The sequence below is a fragment of the Chelonoidis abingdonii genome, chromosome 9, assembly GCF_003597395.2.
Source record: "Chelonoidis abingdonii isolate Lonesome George chromosome 9, CheloAbing_2.0, whole genome shotgun sequence".
NCBI lineage: Eukaryota > Metazoa > Chordata > Testudines > Testudinidae > Chelonoidis > Chelonoidis abingdonii.
Window position 1 is genome coordinate 66,297,961 of NC_133777.1, and position 21,360 is coordinate 66,319,320.

At 39.1% G+C, this 21,360-nt stretch overlaps 2 protein-coding genes across 5 annotated transcripts in view; one reads left to right on the forward strand and one right to left on the reverse strand.

The window, feature by feature from the left end:
* FGF7 (fibroblast growth factor 7) overlaps positions 1–7,735 on the forward strand; it is a 94,838-nt gene extending 87,103 nt beyond the window's left edge. For all 4 annotated transcript variants that reach the window (XM_075069647.1, XM_032763086.2, XM_032763103.2 and 1 more), the window contains exons 3-4: positions 6,148–6,251; positions 6,681–7,735. In XM_075069647.1, coding sequence (XP_074925748.1) covers positions 6,148–6,251; positions 6,681–6,875 — 299 coding nt within the window. In that variant the 3' untranslated portion in view covers positions 6,876–7,735. The remainder of the gene's footprint in view (positions 1–6,147; positions 6,252–6,680) is intronic.
* Positions 1–21,360, reverse strand: part of FAM227B (family with sequence similarity 227 member B) — a 161,989-nt gene that overhangs the window by 121,907 nt on the left and 18,722 nt on the right. Inside the window, exons 9-10 of the mRNA XM_075069648.1 lie at positions 19,932–20,072; positions 1,527–1,592 (exon numbers count right to left, since the gene is read on the reverse strand). Of these exons, the coding sequence (XP_074925749.1) occupies positions 1,527–1,592; positions 19,932–20,072 (207 nt within the window). The remainder of the gene's footprint in view (positions 1–1,526; positions 1,593–19,931; positions 20,073–21,360) is intronic.

The following is a 21,360-nucleotide window of genomic DNA, read 5'->3' on the forward strand; positions in this document are numbered from 1 at the left end:
TCAAGGACCTTAAAGCATTCAAAAACATTTGAGGCCATCACAGTTTCACACTCTGTCAGGGTTCCTTCCCCACTCTGAACTCTGGGGTACAGATGTGGGGACCTGCATGAAAGACCCCTAAACTTATTTTTGCCATCTTAGATTAAAACTTTCCCATGGCACAAGTTCCACCTTGTTCTTGAACAGTATGCTGCCACTACCAAGTGATTTAGACAAAGAATCAGGGAAAGGACCACTTGGAGTCCTATTTCCCCAAAAATTCCCCCAAGCCCTGCACCCCCTTTCCTGGGGAAGGCTTGAGAATAATATCCTCACCAATTGGTACAGGTGAACACAGACCCAAACCGTGGAATCTTAAGAACAATGAAAAATCAATCAGGTTCTTAAAAGAAGAATTTTAATTAAAGAAAAGGTAAAAGAATCACTTCTGTAAAATCAGGATGGTAAGTACTTTTCAGAATAACAAAAGATTCAAAAACACAGAGGATTTCCCCTCTAGGAAAAACTTTAAAGTTACAAAAGCAGGGATAAACCTCCCTCTTAGAAGAGGGAAAATTCACAAGCTGAAACAAAAGATAATCTAACACATTTCTTTGCTATTACTTACTATTTCTGCAATATTAGATGCTTAGTCCAGATGTGCTTAAGGAGATGTATTTTTCCTGCCCTGATTCCTTGCTGACTCGAAGAGAACAAAACAAAGACACAAGCAAAAACCTTCCCCCACAGATTTGCAAGTATTTTCTCCCCTTATTGGTCCTTTTGGTCAGGTGCCAACCAGGTTATCTGAGCTTCTTAACCCTTTACAGGTAAAAGAGGAATTTATCCTTTACAGGGTAAAGAGGGATTTTATGCTATCCTTAGTTGTATGTTTATGACACACCCTAATGGGCCATGTTAAACCATCCAGGCATTGTCTGACTATGCCAGGAGGACAGGAGACACTGGATGTGCTTTAATTAGACCACAATTCTAGTCTTAAATATCTGGGACTAACCATCAGATAAAATTTTACAGTGCAGGTAATTCCATAATTCTTTCCAAATACTTGGGGGCTGCCATCAGCCTTCCCCTATCCTGGTCCCAGCCAACCCGCTGCTCTGAGGGTTAAGGGGGGCTATAAAGGAGTGATGGGGGTGAATTTCTCACCATACCAGTTGTAGGAGCCCCAAACCCCCCTTCTCTGATCCTTTAAAGAATACCTTCTTTAAATCCTTTACCAGTCCATTTGATCTGATCACCATGTCCATTCCCTGCAGAATATCTGCACAGGACGTTTGCCACAAGTTTACATGATGAATTGTGACAGTATAGCTTAATGCCCCTTTTCCTAACCTAATAGATGCCTAACCTGCAGTGGGGAAGGCCACCCTTCCCCTCCCTGCCAACCCGCACCCCCAAACCCACATCTTGCCTAGCCCAATCTGGTGGTAAGAGAAAAATTCCTTCCCAGCCCCCTTGAGAAAGAAGCATCTAGGGTAATAACAGCAACAGATCATGGGGAAACCTGTATTTTAACTACTTACATGAGTGGGAGGTTGGGTGTTGCTCACGTGCTTCAGGTAAAAGAGGTCTGGACACCATCTGATCACCTGTGGGAGAGAAGGCAAGATGTCTGCTGACCTGGTCTGTGTGACTGCTGCCTACTTTTTATGTGGAACAGGTAATCTTGGGAGCAGGGGAGGGCTTTAAATGGGCAATGACCCCTTTCCTCTGAGCAGGTGGAAAACTCACCCTTGCAATTAAAGAGGGGCAACTCACCTTCTTTGTTAAACCAAACAAAGGTTAGTTATTTAATATGTGGCGAGGGCAATTGAAATCCTAAAGGTAAAATATCTGTAAAGTTTTTTCTGGGTTATCCTTAATTATTCTTTAAATGGCACATGCATGACTATTCTCCCCTGATAGAGAGATCTGATGATATAGCAATGCAATATGGTTTTCTTTTTCCTAGCTGGCAGTAGATTTTTTGTGACATCTGATTTTTGCTCACTGCAAGAGTGTATTTGTTTTAGGGGGAGGTAGAAGGATTGGGGGAGTTTAAAGTAAGGTATCTACAGCTAGCCAGTTTTTCTGCTCACTAGTTCAGTTTTCTGTGGCTATATTATGCTGGATTAAGCACTCAGTGTACTACAGCTCAGTGATTAATTTGTAATGAAAGAGGTGTCGAGGCTCAAGCAGTTGTTTTACATTCATAACTGATGCAGCAAGCCCAGAGATATGAACTGCCAAGCCTAGATGTGTCAGGGCTGAGCCTTGGCACAAATTAAGCACTGCATACATCAGACAATTGGTATGTAGTAAGACGCATTGTTTGACTAATGGTACCTCTACACTGCAGTGGGGACAGAGCTTCCCAGCTTAAATAGACAGACAAATCCTTGTTCTGTTAAATCTAGTGGGCTAAAAGTGGCAGCATAACCAGGGGTAGCACAGGCAGCAGCTTGGGCTAACCAGCCGAATACAAACCTGCCTGGCCACCCTGGCTACGTACTCGGGCAGCTAGTGCAAGCCCGTGCCTGTGCTACCCCGGCCTACTCTGCTGCTTTTAGCATGCTACGTTGAGCAGAGCATGTCTGTCTACTCAAGCTGGGAAGCACACTCCCAGTTGTAGTGTAGACATACTCTTAGAACAGGCAATATCTAGCAAAAGGAAGCATGAAACAACAACAAAAGCTATAGTCTTCTTCTCAACTGAGATTGTGAGGGCCCTTTAGCCTCCTGTAGCCATAGATAGGGCCTGCTTGTTCTCTTACAGCAGGAGAGTGTAATCTCAGCTCTCTTTTGGTTGCAGGCTCCTTCATGCACCTTGGGCCTTCATTTATACCATGCAGCCTGGAATCAGAACCAATCACTAGATGCTGTCCAGTTGGGTCAGCTGATTCCCAGCACACACCTGCTGGACTTCCATCCAGGCTGACTACTCCTGGCTCTAAAGGGAAAGCACTCTGTTACATTATATGTGAGTTAATCTTGAGAGGGAGGTGTCTTCTGAGCATAGGACTGAGAATCAGGAATTCCTGAGATCCAGTCTGACTCTGACACTAACTCTCTCTGTGGCTTTGGGGAAATCATCACAGTCTTCTACTGGCAGTAAAGATACTTTATTCTTCCCAACACCTTGTGCTGTAATATTAGATAGTGCATGTAAAGTCTACAGTCTAGGACACCACTGCACAGGAGCAGAACATCTTCAAAAAAGTGACATTCAAAGACTTAATAATGTCCCTGGCATTCCACAGTCTCTGTGGATCAGAGGGTCAAAGATATCTGAGATAGGATCCTATTTATTTATTATATAAACTATGAGAGCCATGTAATAATAAGCCAAAGAGTGCTTAATATATTTTTAAAATAAGAACCCTAATTTATCTCTTTTTCCTCACGCATAGTACAAGTAGTGATTTTAATTTACAAAAAGAGGATTTTCAGGAAATAAGCAAAACCCACATCATTTATTAATATAACTAATCTGCAACTAACACTATTTTTTTTTACACATTTATAGGGTATAATTATAATAGCTAGGGTTTTATTCAACAAAGTCCTTCAATTCTGGCAAGGTAGGCTGTATAAAATGGCACAGCATTCCCGATAACTATACATAATTCACGAACCAAACAAGTAATGTCAAATTCTGTCCTTGGATACCTGAATGCAACTCTCAGTGACTTCAATAGGAGTCATGCACACACATTCCAGGGTAGGATTTAGAGATGTTATGATCATTTGTTTGGTCATATAATTCTGATTCCTGATTCTTTAACTATTCTCTTGGTATTCCAGGCAAGATGATGGCATACCCCAATTTACTTGAAGGCTGACAGACAACATACACGTATGAGTTTGGCATGTGTCAAAAAAAACCCCCAAAACAAATCAATATAATGGTGGATTTCAATACTAAATTAAGAAATAATGGGCTAAAAATTACAAATTCAGAAATTCCAAGTTTAATACAGTATCATTTACTTAGAATACAAATTTTAGCATCTTCCCTTTTAAAAGTAATATTATTTCTCACTATATGCTACTCTTTGACTCAGCCTTTGGATCCCTGGTTTTGTACCTATGATCCTCATTCCTGACCCTGTTATTCATCAGTTGTCCCCAGTAATTATTTGAATTCTGGGTTCAGTAGCTCCTCCCCTTGGGCTGGGGGAGCGGCCTTCAGACACAGGCAGGCTTGTGCCTGCCCTCCTCCCTGCTTTTCAACAGGTACACTATCTTAGCCATCGATATCAGTTTACTCAGGCATATCTACTCTGTTCTGCAAAGTCATTATAAATCCTTAACTCATTTTCTTTCCACACAGATGAGAAATGTCAAACATATATTTAATTGGTTAGATGCAGGCTGATCATCTGGTTTGAATGCTCCACTGGGGTTTCACAACCATGAAATTTAAAGTGAAAGTTAATAGAATTTTTGGTGAGCTTCACTTTGAAGTTATTTGGCTCAAATCCTTTTTGCAATGCTTGCACGCAGAGTGAAACTTGTTAAAAACTTGAAAATTTTATTTGAAGTTTGGTAGATTCTACAGTAGAGAAGTATCAGAGAACAGATAAAAGAACAGAGAAGCACAGAGTAAGGGAAGAGGCATTAGATCTGGTGGTAGGAAAAACAAAAGGAAGAAAGTATATAGGCTGGGGATGGCGTGGAAGCAAAGTAGGTAGGAAGCAACAGACTAAAGAAGCAAAAGGAAAGAGTAAAGAGTAGAAGAGCAAGAGAATGTAGAAAAAGGCATATAACAGGGAGATACAGAAGCACAGATGACACCAGATTATAAAAAACTAACAAACCAAAAACCACAACCATAGCCCACACACTCCTCCCTCCCACTTCACAAAAAATTAGCATAAATTGTAAACAAAGATAAAATTAAATGGAAGTCTTGCTTGGGAGGGAGGTCTGCATCCTTCAGGTGAAAAGCTCACACTATGGTGAGGACAATGTGACACTAACACTCCTGAATTACTGTAGTGATGATGGATAATACTGCCACTGCACATTCCTGATACATAAGTGGATAGGAATGGGGATGCTGTACCATCAGTCAAGAATGATCTTTGGAAAAGAGGTGGTTAACTTGGGTAAAATGCTTCCTGTCAAAGATGTAATCCTCTCTCTCTCCTGCCCAGCACACTTTGGTTAGGTACGGGATTCTGAATGGAACTGGCTGAACTAGAAGGACCCCTCTGTAGAAAGATAAAAGCAGCAGAGAACCCTGTGGCACCTTATAGACTAACAGACGTTTTGGAGTTTCCTCTTGTGAAAGTCACAAGAGGAAGCTAGGTAGCAACTGTTCTGAGGATGGCCTCATTTCAGAAAAGGTGTGGCCCAAACTCAAAATTACTATATTCTTTCAACTATTAAAATGCTTAAATTTGAAAACTACACTGTGCACTCTGAATTCCATATTTTTGATCAACAAAGAGTATTTTGTGTTACACTAGTAACTGTGGATATTTGTTAATAGCATCTATCAGTCAACACAAAATTAAGGCAACTCCAAATTTTCTAGGTTAAAGATATTTGAATAAGAAAGTTTTGATAGTACTGTAGATTTTGATTATTTCTCTTCAAATGCAGATATCTTTTCAGTTCCTGTCAGTTTTCAAGCCTATAAAGGTCAAGCAGGTACTTTATCTTCCTTAAGACACTGTGGTCTGTTTTCCATCATTTGCAAGTTCTAAGGTTTATGCTTCTTCAAGGAGGTGACACCGGTAAAATTCTCACAAATCTTTTAAATGTGGTCTTTAAAAATTCTGTGAATCTTGGCTAAAACATGTATATTTCTTTCAGCTGGAAACCTGAACCAGAGAAATTTTAAGAAAACAGTCTGATTCTTAAAAAATGCAAGTACAGTTTAGAATAATATGGTGAGTGGGAAACACAGCACTAGAAATTGACATGCCGAGTTCCTTGTGAGTGGGTGTGAGTATACATATACAGGAGATTTTTTAAAAAGAAAACCATGATCAATTCTTGTCTGCACTACATATGTGTAACTACATTAACTTTTTATTTTAATAACCGCTCTCACCAGTTTAAGATTTTAAATAAAACCAGAACTATTGTAGAATCATTAAGACAAACTGAAGAAGCAAATGAAAAGTTAACAGACTTCAATGTGTTTCTTTGCAGGTATTCTGGAAATAAGAACAGTGGCAGTTGGAGTAGTGGCAATCAAAGGGGTGGAAAGTGAATACTTTCTAGCAATGAACAAGTCTGGAAAACTCTATGGAAAGGTACTGATAATACTGCAAAGAACTGATACTATGGAAATATATACTTGTGTACATTTTATGCTGATTTTTACATAATCTCTGTGCAGTTTGTGTACATTACTGCTAGTAAGTGGAAATGTATTGCATCTTTATCCTATGGCGATGGTGGATTTTTATGCCTGGTTTTAGAAACTAAAGATTAGATCCCTAATCTTGTTTTAGTAAAAATCCTCCTCTTAAATATTTCAGCTGCTAAGGGAGGATATTCAAAGCTAAAACATAAAATATGTTAGCTAAGACTTAAGAGACCTCAGTAATTTATTGAGTATTTTAATAACAAATAGTATTTATTATTTGGTATATGTTCTTCCCCCAACTTCCTTATTCCCATTGTGTATTTAAAGAACACAAGTGCTAATTTTATGCTATGCTATCATTCACTCTTAACAGAAAGTATGCAATGAGGACTGCAACTTCAGAGAACTGATTGAAGAAAACCATTACAATACTTATGCTTCAGCAAACTGGACAAACAAAGGGAAAGAGATGTTTGTGACATTAAACCATAAAGGTGTCCCTATGAAAGGTAAAAAAACAAAGAAAGAACACAAAGCATCCCACTTTCTTCCTTTGGCAATATCCTAATCATATATGATCTATAGAGAACTAGTTCCAGCAGGAAGATTATTTTTAAGAAGACAGAACAAGTAATCAAGAGAGGCTGGAATACTACTGAAAAACTGAACAAGCTGGACTTGCGCATTTATGTTTATTTTAAAGAGACTTCATTAAAAAGATTTGAAAATATACACAAAATCAGATTTAGTAACTAAAAGTTGTAAAAAATTGTAAAGAGTTGTACAATCATTATGTTAGTAATAGTAACTGGGTAGTTTCTTAAATTAATTTACCCTTAAGAGTAAGTCATGACTTGATTATCTGATGATATTTTATTTAAAAAAACCTATCTGCTTATTAAACATGGCTGCTATAATAATAATAAAGCAGATGATAATGTTATGTAAAATATGTCGGACTTTAAGGCTGCTGGAATGATTTGTCAGATTATCAAGTCAATACTAAATGTGGAGATTGAGCAGTATTTTAAATAGTTCCCAGAGAAACTGATAAATTATACATAAACTAGGATCAGAAAAAAACCTCAAATCTTGTAAATTTGTTACTGTCATATTACAATTAAAAAAGCTTGTTTAGAAAATTAAGGTTGCACCACTACAAAATATCAAATGTATTAACAAGAACAAATACCTAATGCTGCTCTAAAAGATGTTTCAAAATAGTGTATGTAAAATAATAGGAATAGGGAATAAATAAAAATGTACTTCATCTCACTTTCCACAAAATAACAATTTATATAACGACGAAGTAAAAATTCAGACATCTTAAGGTTTTTTATGTAACATAACCTATCTTTTGTATAATTCCTGTTAGGGCATATGGCTTTTAATATTGTTTTTCCACCGTTATTCATGCTTTTTCTCTTGTTACAGCATTAAACTTTATTTTAAGTTATATTTGAACTTTATTGTTCTAAGTTATTTAAGTTGATGTTATTTATAAAAAAAAACTTATTAAGCTGCATCTGTTTCATATGCTTTTAATTCTAAAGGAATAACAAAATGGTCTGGCTGAGCTGCATTGGTTTTTTTCTATGACCAGACACAAAGTCTAGTACACAACACTCTTGCCAACATGCACTGGATGGCAGACAAAAATGACAGCCTGCAGCAATTCTTACAAATGAAGTCTCACAGGGAACAACCGAAAAATGTAAAAAATCTTTTGCCACATACTTCTGCAAATTAAGTTTGATAGCATTTCCAGAGTTACAGCAGATATAGTAAGGTTGTAGCTTTGACAGATATTGGGCTACATCCTCAGTTGGTATAAATCAGCACTGAGTTTTATGGAGCTACACCAATTTACACCACCTGGGGAAATGGTCCAGAAAGTCTAGCCAATAACAATGAAACCTCATGACACTAGAGATTTAAATCCTCTATCCACAGATGTAAAGCAATAGTTCAATAAACTATTGCCACATGAATAGTTCAGTGTCTCTACTTTAATTCTTGCTGTCACTCTTCAGACTGGCAACAAATTTGCCAGTTAATATTATATGAGTACTTGTCTGCTATAGGAAATGGACCGAGGTCTCCAAATAATTACACTAAAAAGCAGCTGTAAGATGATCACCATTAACCTCGGATAGACTCAAAGCAGTTTCCAATGGAGTTCAAAGCTCAGTTTTCCGCTACAGACTCTTGAGCTGCATCTAAAGTAGGGCTTTTGCCAGTATAAAATTTTTTTTTTTTAAATCACACCCTTAACCAACATTACTGTACTGGCAAAAGTTTCTAGAGTAGACCTGGCCTAGGTTAGTTCAAGTTTTGAATGCAAAAAATGAAACCCCACTAACACTGTTTGTGTTTAGCTACTCTATTGAAGCTGGATTTAAAATGCAACCATATGCCAACACGCTTAAAATTAAATTCAGAATCAGAATTGGCATTTCTAAAGATCTTATGATTAGGTAATTCAAACAGAGAGCAGTACGATCAAACGTTTTTTAAACTTTGTTGATAATTTTTATATGCACTTTTTGATATTTGCCTTGCCTATTGGGCTGACATTGTGATACCTTGAACTAACTGCACATGATCAAGGATCAGAAGAGGTTGAATATCTATGTTCATGTTGCAAAGAAGATTGCCAGCTTATAAGGAAAGATGATCAAGATAAAACAAAAACATTTAAAATCATTGCAATGTAATTAACAGGCTAGAACATACTCCCTTTGATCCACACACAGAGGATCATTCACAAACGGATCATCATCTTTATCTGTGGGAGAAACTACCTAGCCCAATGTTTGTTAAATGTTTGAACATAAAATGTATTCTAAAATGATAAATATTATTGGCATGGAGAGGTGAAATGTCATTTTTCTATATGGACTAGCCTACCTGATTGATTTTAAGGGAATTCTGCATGTGAGGTTGTTGTAGAATGAAGCAGAACGTGGGCTCCATACTCACAGCCACTGTTCTCAATCAGAACCACTGGATACATTAACTTCTGAAAATCTGGCCATGCCATTTAGGTGCCTAAACAGGAGATGAGCTCTTTTAAACATATGGACCCATAAGTAATTTTATACTCATACTTTTGGAAGAGAAGTATTGTAAATTCTCAGTTATTTTTGCTTCTCTAATTAAATAAAATTAGATTTTAAAATTAATACTATAACTGCAGTTACATTTTAAAAAGATTTTAAATCACTGACTAATAATTAACTATTCTGGACCAGATTGTGCCCCCTAGATCTTCATGGATATCTTTTTCCCCCTTGTGATTGGACTAGTGTTAGGTATAGGTACAGCCTGGTAGATGCACACTGTCCCCCACCAGTTCTACAGGTGCACACAAACCTCATTCTCCCAGATGGAATGATTAAAGACAAACTGGCCAAAGTGATCCTTGCAGAGTTTATTTTCCCTTAGCTCTGTCCCACAAGGTTTACTGTATGGAGAGATCCAGTCCTCTGTTATTTGAAATCAACTTACTTTAAACAATTTTCTGTAATATTAGTGCTCATGTAATTCAAAATCTTTCCTGTCTTTTCCACTATAAGAATAGAATTAGATATGTTCCAAGGATTATGATATATATTTATGTACTATTTCTAACATTTTCCTGACATTAATGCATAGAGAGCATCCCATGAAGTTCTCAATTCTGTCCAAGTTCAAGTGCTTTTTAAATCACATCGTTATTTCAAATTCATTTGTACTTTAGCAATAAGAGCCAAAACTATCAAACCATTTACTAAAGAACAAATCTGAAAACTCAAAATAATTTACCAGAATAAGTCATCTAAGTTAGTATTTTTATTCTACAGTACAAAATAGACTTTTGGAACCAATCTTTAATCAAGGGCCAGTGATAACACATGCTAAGAACTTTGTTCTCTATAGTGGTGCACATACATGACGTATGGAGACTTGATGAGGTTAAAAAGAAGTCTGTGCTGGGTAATCAGGATCGTTACCAGGATGCCAACATTTATGAGGCACCATTTGTACCTATCATCCAAATTACTCTGCCAGACCCTCTAATGCCTCATATGCTGCTGAATTGGTTCTGCAGTAGACAGAAGTGCTATGTTGCCTCCCTAGATGGAGATATGGTTATTGAAGATGTTTTAGTGCTTCAGAAGAGCTCAGCAGAATATAAGATGTCTGAAAGGAGTCATATATGGGAGTGACAACAGGGAATCACAGATAGGATATAAGTCAGGGACAATGGGTAAAAAAAGTGATAGTTTGTGCAAAGAAAAGGGAAGGGAAATATAGCATTGTTATGGAGGAGGAAGGGAGCGAGCTAGCCCAGGTATAAAGGGAAGGAAAGCGTCTATACAGGTGGAAGAAGAAAACAACAATAAAGAGGAGGGGAAAGGGCAGAGATTATGGGAGAGTAGAGAAGAAATAAATAATATAAAGAGACAAGGGTTAACAGATACAACCAGAAAAAATGGAAAATGGATAAAATGGAAGAGGAAAAGAACAATAAAACAGAAACAGAGGAATAAGAGGGATAATAAAGGATCAGATCCTCAGGTGGGCTGTGGTCACTTTGTACTGCCCTGCTGTCGTACTTTAGATGCAAAAGCTGAGTATATGGTTCAGGGAGGATCACCCCAATTGCAAGAGTGATCCTGTAGCAGCACAGAGTCAGCACAGGGCCTTATATTCCGCACTGCTCTCCTTGCTGTCAACTTAGCAGAGAAGAGCAGTGTGGTTACTGAAAAGGGGCCATGACTGGGAAATCACTGTTATGCCTTTCTTCAGGTTTTGGTCTTCAGCTCCTTATGGCCTTTACAGGCCAGTGTAACAGTCTTTAGGTTGCTCTAACCCAGTGCACAGTGCACATGTGCACATACAAAGCAAGCATGTACAGCGAAGCACAAAGATCAGGCAGCACAAATGGGAACTTGACACCGTCTCCTAACTTCCATTCAATATTATGCAAGTATCTAAGGATCTGATCCTGAAAATCCATCCCACAAGAAAATATACCTCTTGTTAATCTCAAACCTGAAAAATGAGTTTGGATGTTAGAAAGTGGCAGAGGTAATTAGCCTAAACTGACCAAACCAAAGGTAAGAAGAGCCTAAAAATCTAAGGCTAGAAAGACAAAGGAAAAGAAGAAGGAATGGCTGTTAGATTTCTTTTGGTATTAAAATATTTCCAATTTACTCTTTTTCAAATATTTTTGAAGACAATCCTCACATCAATCCCAGTATACAATTGTCTTGTATACAAGTGGGGTGCAAGCCCTTCTGTCAGCCCAGCTTCTTCCCTTGCCATCTGTTCTTCCTCTCCCACTTCTGGCATGTAGCGAGGCGATGGGATACCCCACAGCCCCGCTGAGGGATGAACCTCCTCTACCACCACCATGGGCGGAGCCACTGGGTCCTGCACCCGCCCTCAGAGGTCATGGCGCAGACTCAGAAGTATAAAAGCTTGCCTGCAGAGCTCAGTTGAGGGCCAGCCACTGCTGGGGCCAGACGTCTGCGGCCACTGCCAGCCAGAACTCAAACCCGGCCAGCCAAGCCTGCCCCGTGCTCGCTACCCCGAGGAGGACTGGCCAAGCCTGCCTCTTGCCAGTTACCCTGAGGAAGAGCCGAGCCAGCCTCTTGCCAGCTACCCTGAGGAGCAGCTGAGCCTACCATCGGCTACTTACCCAGAAGAACCGATGGTGTTTGAGACCACCAGGGATGCTACAACGACTAAGGTACCCGGAAGTAGCCAGGGGGCAGCCGACCCCAGTCTGCTGCAACACTGTCAGAGCCAATGTCAGTGTGTCGCGGCCAGGATCCCCACTGACAGCAGTGAGTTTCTGCCGCTGCTAGGGCCCCGGGCTGGGATGCAGTGGAGTGGGAGGGCCTGCATCCTCCCTGCCACCCACTCCTTGGGTGGCAGACTCCCCCTTGTCCCTGGCCTGCAGAGGCTAGGACCTCCTGTTAACTGACTATTGACTCAGCTCCTGCTGAAAGGCCTGAGTCCCAGGCTGTTGGTTTGCTGCCCTGCCCTGACCTAGGGCCTGGGCTGCTACCTAACTACTACAGCTCAGCCCTGCCTGAGGGCCTGAGCATTCTGACTCAGTGTTTGTTGCCCTGCCCTGATCTAGGGCCGGGCTTAAGACTACTATTACTGCTCAGCCCTGCCTGAGGGTCTGAGCATTCTGACTCAGTGTTTGTTGCCCCGCCCTGACCTAGGGCCTGGGCCGGCTTCGGACTATTGACTCAGCCTCGCCCTAGGGTCTGAACCCCCCTAACCGAGTGTGCGTTGTTCCCCATGACAGCAGAGCCACCGGCCGGTGAACTAGAGCAAGGTGGTGGGATGCCCCACTGAGGGACAAACCACAGCCATGGCACCTTTTCCACATAAATTAAGTGTACTTCTAGTAAATGTACCTATCTGTAGTTCAGTGCTTTGCTGTTGAACTGCACTAAGAACCCAAGTTGACTATCAATACGCAACTATATATGGCTACCTACTTGTTATTACACAAACACCTTCCAGAACTACTACCTGGTGCACAACTAATTCCAAGACAATTGTTCCAGACTGCACTGAACTTCTATTGGCAGCAGGAACTCTATATGTAGGGGAGGGAAAGGGATGGCAAAGTTTGACCAAAGACTGGTCTTTAAATAAAGAAAAATAGAGCAAAAAATGGGAACTAACTGGTGTCAATAGTGTCATCTCACCAGGCACTGAAAGTATGAGTATGCTGTTAATATATCCCAGAATTATATTTGGCTTTTTCGCAATTGCATCACATTATTGACCCATATTCAGTCTGTGATTCACTGTTACCCCAGTATTACTGCCTTGCCAGTTATTCCCTATTTTGTAATTGTGCATTTGATTTTTCATTCCCAAGTGTAGTACTTTGCAATTGTCTATATTGAATTTAATCTTATTGATTACAGACCAGTCTTCAATTTGTCAAGGTCATTGTGAATTCCAATCCTGTCCTTCAAAATGCTTTCAACCACTTCCAGTGTGATGCCATCCACAAATTTTATCCACTCCATTAACCAAGTCAATAATGAAAACGTTGAATAGTATCAAACCCAGGACCAATCTCTGTAGGTCCCCAGTAGATACATCCCCCCCCAGTTTGACAGCAAACCATTGAAATTACTCTTTGACTATGGTTTTTCAACCAATAATACACCCACCTCATAGTAATTTCATCTAGATTATATTTCCCTAGTTTGCTTACTAAAATCAAGACAACTCACATCTACTGTTTCCCCACTATCCACGAGGTCAGTAATAAAAAAAGGAAATTAGTTTGTTTTGGCATGATTAATCCATGTTGGCTGTTATTTATCATCCTATAATCCTCTAGGTGCATCCTGTAGCCCAGTGAGCTAGCTTGCCTTTATTATATTCACTGCTTTGCATTATATTCTGCTTTGATGTGAGGGTGATAGGGAAGATGATGGATAACATTTTAGGTTGTTCTACAAGGGAAGGTGTGAGTATAGGGATGTGCAGATGGACATTCTGGAGCTCTATCTACCTTACTAAGCTGGGGTGTTTGTGACTGTGCTAAATGTATAAATAAACTATATTTGTAAATATAAAAGACTTTCTATAGTGTGAGTGTTGTAACTGTGCACATCAGGGTTCCTTACTATATAATAATTTAAATAATGGTGGGCCTGATCTAGGGACAAGAATCTGTGAACCCTCAAAGTGATAACTGGGGATTCTTAAGTACTCAATATAATTAATACATAATCTAAAGACGGGGCAATAAATTGATTATTTGTTAACTTGTTCCAATATCTTTCCAGGTATCAAAGTTAGGCTGCTTGGTCTTTTATTCCCTAGGATCTTCTTTGTTCCCTCTTTTACAGACTGGCACTGTGTTAGCCCTTCTCCAGTACTCTGAGGCCTTGACTGTCCTCCATGGGTTCTTGAAGATAATCACTAATTGTTCAGAGATTGCGATATCTAGATCCTTAAGTACCGCAGGGCGAATTTTGTCAGGACCTGCCCACTTGAAGACATCTAACTTGTTTAAAAAATTTTAACCTGTTCTTTCCCTATTCTAGCTTGTGTTCCTTCCACTTTGTTGTTAACATTAATTGTGTTACACATCTGGTTACAATTAACCTTTTTAGTGAAAACTGAACTAAAATAGGCATTAAACCTCTCAGATTTCTTGGTGTCATCCATTGTTAGCTCTCCTTCCCCACTAAATAGTGGATCTACATTTTTCTTTACCTTTCTCTTGCTCTTAATGTGTTTATAAAATCTTTTTATTGCCTTTTATGTCTCTTGCTTAGGTGTAACTCATTTTGTGCCTTATCCTTCCTGATTTTATCCCTACAATGCTTGCACTATTCTTTTATACTTATCCTTAGCGGTTTGTCAATGTTTTCACTTTTTGTAGGATTTCTTTTTGATTTTTTAGGTCATTAAAGAGCTCCCAATGCAGCCACATTGGTGTTTTACTGTTCTTTCTCTCTGTTCTTCATCCTGAGATAGTTTCCTGCTGTGCCTTTAATACTGCCTCTTTCGGAACTGCCAGCTCTCCTGAACTCCTTTTTCCTTAGATTTTCTTCCCATGGGACCCTACATACTGGTTCTCTGTTTAAGTCTGATTTTTTGAAAATATCTTCCTTGCATGGGATAAATATAAAGTTATCTTTTGCTGTATCTGTAATATGTTTTACACTATTAAATGTCTACTGCTGTAAAATACATGTATAATATAGCATAAAGTTAACAGTGGCAAAACTGTCCAATTTCCATGGCCTTTAAAATATTAAATATATAATTTGTTTTCACTTTTAGTTCTACTTTGCAGCCTTTTAAAATATTATCACAGAAATTATACCAGCCACTCAGATTGCCACATGGTTAATCATTATCCAACAAGAAAGAAACCACATTTATAAAAGCATACTGTTCTTTTTAAACCAAGCACTTTTATGGATAATCTGGTCTCTGGGTGAACACATAATCAGTCTGTTCTCAAAAGTCTCAATCTAGCAAGCTACTTCAAGCATGTGATTAGTGCCATTTAAATTGATGGAACTTTGAAGTCAACAGAACACTCATGTGCTTAAAGGTAAATGCTTTGTTGATTCAGGTCCTAAGCTAGTATAAACGCAGCAAGCGAATACTGACACGGAAGCAATTGTCACTACGCTACACTTACATAAGAATAGCACTTGCACAGTATTTTTAATTGTCAAAACACTTTGCAAAAAATAAGTGGATTTATTTTCACAATACCAGATGAAGAATTTAGGAAAGTATTATTATTTCCATAATTATCTCCATTTTACAGCCGGAGGAGCTGAGACAGAGAAGATAGGTGATTCGCCTAAAACAACAGATGCAGTCACAGTTAAAGCTGAAGTAAGAACTCAGGAATTCCATAATTATTTCTTTATTTACTTACAATATTTCATGAAAAGGAAAGAATTCAGCCTGTTTTTTCCATTCCAGACTGAGTTTTCAGAGGCGACAGTTAGCAAAACTTTTCACTTGAAAATGGAGCAAATTTGATATGGAGTATTTAGTGGCAATAAACATGGAACCCTACTCTGCTCATTTTACATAGTCATTTTTAGAGTAGACCTGCACTTTAAAACAGAAACTCCAAAGAGTAATTTTTTAAGGAATTACATGAGGTTTTAAATATGAGACTTCTGTTAACTGTAATGATTCACACGGCTAAAACTCCTAACAATGTTTTTAAAAAGCAGAGTGTAAATCCAAATTGTTTTATATTATATCTCTATACTTTATAGTATTTTTAAAATTTACACAAAACTTCATGTAGTATAAAGAAAATCAAGCATTAAAAACCTTAATCTTGTAAATAATCTAATAATGCACTTGCTTAAACAAGCTTGCTTGTAAATCTGAGGCATGCCAGATACTGAAATTGTATAACTGCTTACATTCCAGACCTAAAAAGGAAGATTTTCTTCAATTTTGTTTGTAAGACAGATTTTAACTCACTACTAACCATTTGTTTCATTAAAAAAAACCTTTTTCTTAAATTTAAGAAGCTCTACACTTCTAAAGACTGGGTTTTAACGTCATCAGCTGAACAGAGAACTGAAGTAAGAAAAAATCATTTCACAATGAGAAAAGGAAATAAAATATTTTCCTTTATTGGGGCTCCAACAAGAACAGGATTTTAAAATAGATGAACAAACTTCATACTTGAAAATTACCGTACTTTTTGACCTGTTCCTGAGGAAGGATATTTTGCTATCTGAATGTTTCTTTACCTATGAAGTCTTAGTATTTTTACTATCATTCTTGGAACAGTTCTTCCAGTAATGATGGTCCAGGGTCTGATCCTGCAAAAGTACTGAGTGCCTCTTGAGCAGCACTGAGCACTCATAATACCCACTAAAATCGATTGAGGGCCAGACCTTCAAAGGTTTTAAGGTGCCTAAAGATGCAAATAGGTGCCTAGGGGGATTTTTAGTAGCCCCTAAGCAGGTTATATGCATAACTCACAATAATTTCAGTGGATGTTAGATGCCTAACCTGCTTAGGCACTTTTTAAAATCCCACTAGACACCTCTATGTATTAACTCTACTCTAAACAACAGTACAATCCCGCCCTCCCTAACAAAAGAACCTCAAACAAACATGTTTCAATATACCAATCTTGTTAAAAAAAATCTCCATTACTAGTCTGTTTTTCATAGACATTTTAGTATTATAAGTTATTATTCAGACTAGGAATATTTTCGGTAATAAAAGTTAAGTGCTCCCAGTCTCCCTTCTTATGGGAACAATGTGTAGGGACTCAAAATATGTACCTTATAGACAGCCAGCGTAACTCTGATTTAATTTTACATTGGACAACACCAGTTATAAGGGAATAAAATGGCTATGTGGCTATTGGCTGCTGAGTCAGCATGGTCCAGTAGATAGGATGCCAGATTGGGAGTCAGGAGTCCTAGGTTTTATTCCTGGCTCTGCAGTTGACCTGCTGTGCTTAGGTAAATCACTTCACATCTCAGAACCTCAGTTCCTCATCTGCAAAATGGAGATAACAATACTAACCTTTCCTAAAGACCTACAGAGGAAAAGCACCACATAAGAGCTAAGGATTATTGTCATTTTGGCCTCTGTGTACTACTGAAACTAGGAAATACTTTCTTCTGGGGAGTGACAGACCACACTAACATGATTCTTCTTTAGGCATCATGTGGTTGTCTGTATAACCAGCCTCTCAATTGCCATAAATGAGAACAATTCACTGGACTACATGTTTCCTGGAACCCTTAAAAGAACATGGTAAATGGTGGGATGGGAGCTTTAAAAGTATGAGATATAATAGTAATACCCTCCTACATTTAGTGAATGAGGGTAAGAGAGAACCATGTACATTACTCACCACACAAATCAAATCATTGCCTTCCTCTTTTGGGGCCAAATACAGGGTTACTCTAGCCCCTATGACTTTAGGAACTACTGTGGATAGACAGTACAGTTCCAGTAAGGGGAAGAAGGTCATGTCCGGAACAAGGCGTGTTTTACTCAACCTGCTGCACATATATTTACTTTCTATTTAGTTTAATAATCACATTCTCTTGTACCAGCACAATGCTGCAATGATGGGGTTCCAGGACTGCAAGACAAATCTGATTCATTAAAAACAAAAACATGATAACTTGCAAAATTCATGCAAATGTTTCTGTTAGTTTCAGGTTTTGTGTAGGGCCCCAATCCTGCAGCCCCTATTCAGAATCAGTTAGGCAGCACACTCAAAACATATAGTCAGACTAGAGTGGTTCTCCTGTACTTTCGCTATAGGCAAGCTATGTGCGAATTGTTGCACGTTAGTCCAAAGCCAGGTGCCCTGGTCATAAAACACACCTTGTGATCATTCTACTCCTATATCTTCTAGAGCTGATTGTGAGGCATCCTGTACAAGCTGACACAGCAGAGTCAATGCAGAATGAAATGCTCACTCAACACTATAGGCAGGTGATGATATAGAGCTGTGGTGTCCAACCTTTTCAGTCTGAGATCCAAACATATTATTTCAAAAAGATCAGAGGTGCACAATCAGTATTTAGGGACAGATTATCTGCCCTGCCCTGCTCTGCTCCGCTCCCTTGGTCCATCCTCTCTGGTCCATAACTAACAAGTACAAGTTAGAGCAGCCTCCCTGATGCCATAACTTTCATTGGAGCTAGGGCTGGAGCACAGAATCAAGGACATGGAACAGATTGTTGGTTCTCAGCTTTCCCCCCCTCTCTTGCTCTTGGTGTTTGGCTAGGAGAAGGTCTCCCTTAGACTGAAACAGAGCCAATCAAGTTCCTGTACTGGGGCTCTGACAGCCCAACAGCGAAGCAGATATGGAACAGTCACAGCCATTCTATCATTTCTCCCCTGGAGTGTAGCAGGTGCCCATTGGGGATGCTGCTGAGCAGCTGAAATACTGAGGAGACTACTGTTGTTTAGAGCACTTTCAGTTCCCAGAAGAGCTGCTGCTGAGACTGCAGAGGAGTTGATGGGAGACAGATGGGAAAGCAGCTCTTCCTACTTTTGCTGCATAGAGATGGGGTTGATTCAAACTCTTCACTTTAAACATCATAGGATGCAGCTCAGAAAATGCATTTTCAATTTATAATCAAACATAAATTGTCAAGACTGTGGGCCACCACTTAGACCTTCCGGCATCATAGGGTGGACACCCCACAGTAGAGGCACTTGAACCAGGAAATGAAATGGAACAAGGGTGTATGCTGGCATCAAGAGAATGGGCATGAAGTAGGATGCTAAGCAGTGGGAAGGATCAAGAAAGCAGGGCCGGCTCCAGGCTTTCTGCCGTTCCAAGCGGCAAAAAAAAAAAGCCGATCGGCAGCACTTCGGCAGCAGCTAAATTGTGCCACTCCATTCTTCGGCGGCAGTTCGGCAGCTAAATTGTGCCACTCCATTCTTCGGCGGCAGTCCTTCACTCCCTCTCTTCCTCTTCGGCAGCACTTCAACGGCAGCTCAAAGAAGAAGAGAGGGACTGAGGGACCCGCTGCTGAATTCCCGCCGCAGAACTGGATGTGCCACCCCAATAGCAGACGGAGTGCCGCCCCTTTGTATTGCCCCCCGCCCCAAGCACCTGCTTCCTTAGCTGGTGCCTGGAGCCGGCCCTGCAAGAAAGGCATGGGGTGGTGAAAGAGCTGGTCCACCAGGAGCAAGGAGGAGGAATGGTAACAGTGGGGAGAATGGTGGAAATCAGAGCCAGGCAGCACGAAAGAGTGAGAGGAAGACTCACGTACCACTGGATGAAGTGAAGAAAGGGATCTCTGCACAACAGATGAATGGCCATATGGGGCCCTCATATCAGCAATTTTAAGTATTTGACATTCACATTTATTTTTTTCTTTACAGATTTCTTTAAATGCAAATATTAGCAAAACAGCAAGATATATGTATTAGTTAATCCAAAAGTTCCAAATTATTATAATTTTTTCATTTGGATACCTTTTACAAAATAAAATGGAAGTGTGAATAATGATTTCTGTTGGCAATTATATTAGACTTTGCAAAGTACTGTATGTTCCATTCAGCTATTCATGCTGCAATACATTCTGTGCATTTGAAAAATACTCACAAGCTTCATTGACTACTTTGGATTTGCCAGACTCCTTAACTGGTGCCTTGGTAATAGTATCCTTCTTGCTACTATTTACTGTGGGCTTCTTCAGGCACTCTAGATTCCATTTCTTCCAAGCAAATTTCTGTGGCTTTAGACCTGAAAAGCATAAGTTAACTTTAGAAAAAGAAAGAAGTATTTGGTATTACTTTTGAAAGCTATCCTATACCAGACATGTTATCCTTTCAAATGAAGTTAAGATTTTTTATTCCTTTTCAGGTCCCTAATCTGCAATCACTTAAGCACGTGCTTAACTTTAAAATAGTAAGCAATTGCACCAAGTTAAGCACAGGCATGAGTGCTGGCAAGATCATGCTCACGGTTGGATTTTGTGCAGATTACTATTTATTTGTATACAATTAACAGAGATTCTTAATTTATGTCAGCATTTGGAATAACTATTATTTTCTTAATTACCGTTTTATGAAAGATGTTTAGAGGGTTTTACCAAAGTATTCTGGTCTTTAACAGTTGTTGCTCTAACAGCACAACCAATATTCATGCATTTTACCATCTGCAGTGGAATTAGGAATAGTGGTGTGAGTTTTTCTTTAAGAGTTTTGAAATGCACATCTTTAAAATTCATGTATTTGGTGACACATGGCTAATTTAACCAAAGGTTGTTGTGGCTCATGCTAGGCTTTTACTTGCTTGAGTAGCATTATTTTTTTTTAAATCTTTCTGTTCAGGTTTGGACCTTGAATGCCCATTTTACTATTCAATATTTTGTTTTCATTTCATTATCTTAATTTACTATTTTTGTTAACTTCCATTTCCACTTCATTTTGTGTATGGATATCTTAATATATATTTCATGAGAGGAGAAATATCTTTATTTTATAGTTGTTCCCATTTTGGAAATTTGACATTACAAAACATTTAGAATGAAAGATTTTGTTAAGGCTGCAAATTATCCTGGCTGGGGTTTATAATTTGCTTTATTTGGTGGCTTTCTATTTCCTTGCCCGTAGTGTTTCACTGCCTCTAACGTTTCAGTATTTCCAGAGATATATGGAATTCAAGCCACAGCAGTGGTCTTCTAGTTATCTTTTGGCATTGGGTCCAACTGAATTCTTGATAACTCTGCCCACTGTCTATTTACAGTAGACATTTATTACAGGCTAGATTCTTGGGTTTAACTAGCTCGTGCCAGTGCAAGACTCTTTCGGGAGTTATGGTGCACATTTATCCCTCAGCAGGTTAATATGTATGCTGCTGTGAGCAGCAAGGTCTCACTGGGAATTAACTTTGTTCTTGCCCAGAGAAGCAATAAAAATATAATCCACAGGACATTATTCTGACTGCTGAGGAGTCCTGCCATGGTAAAACTGCATATGCAGAGAAGAGTGGTAGACTGTGACCTTGGTATGCAGAGACCTCCTAAAAT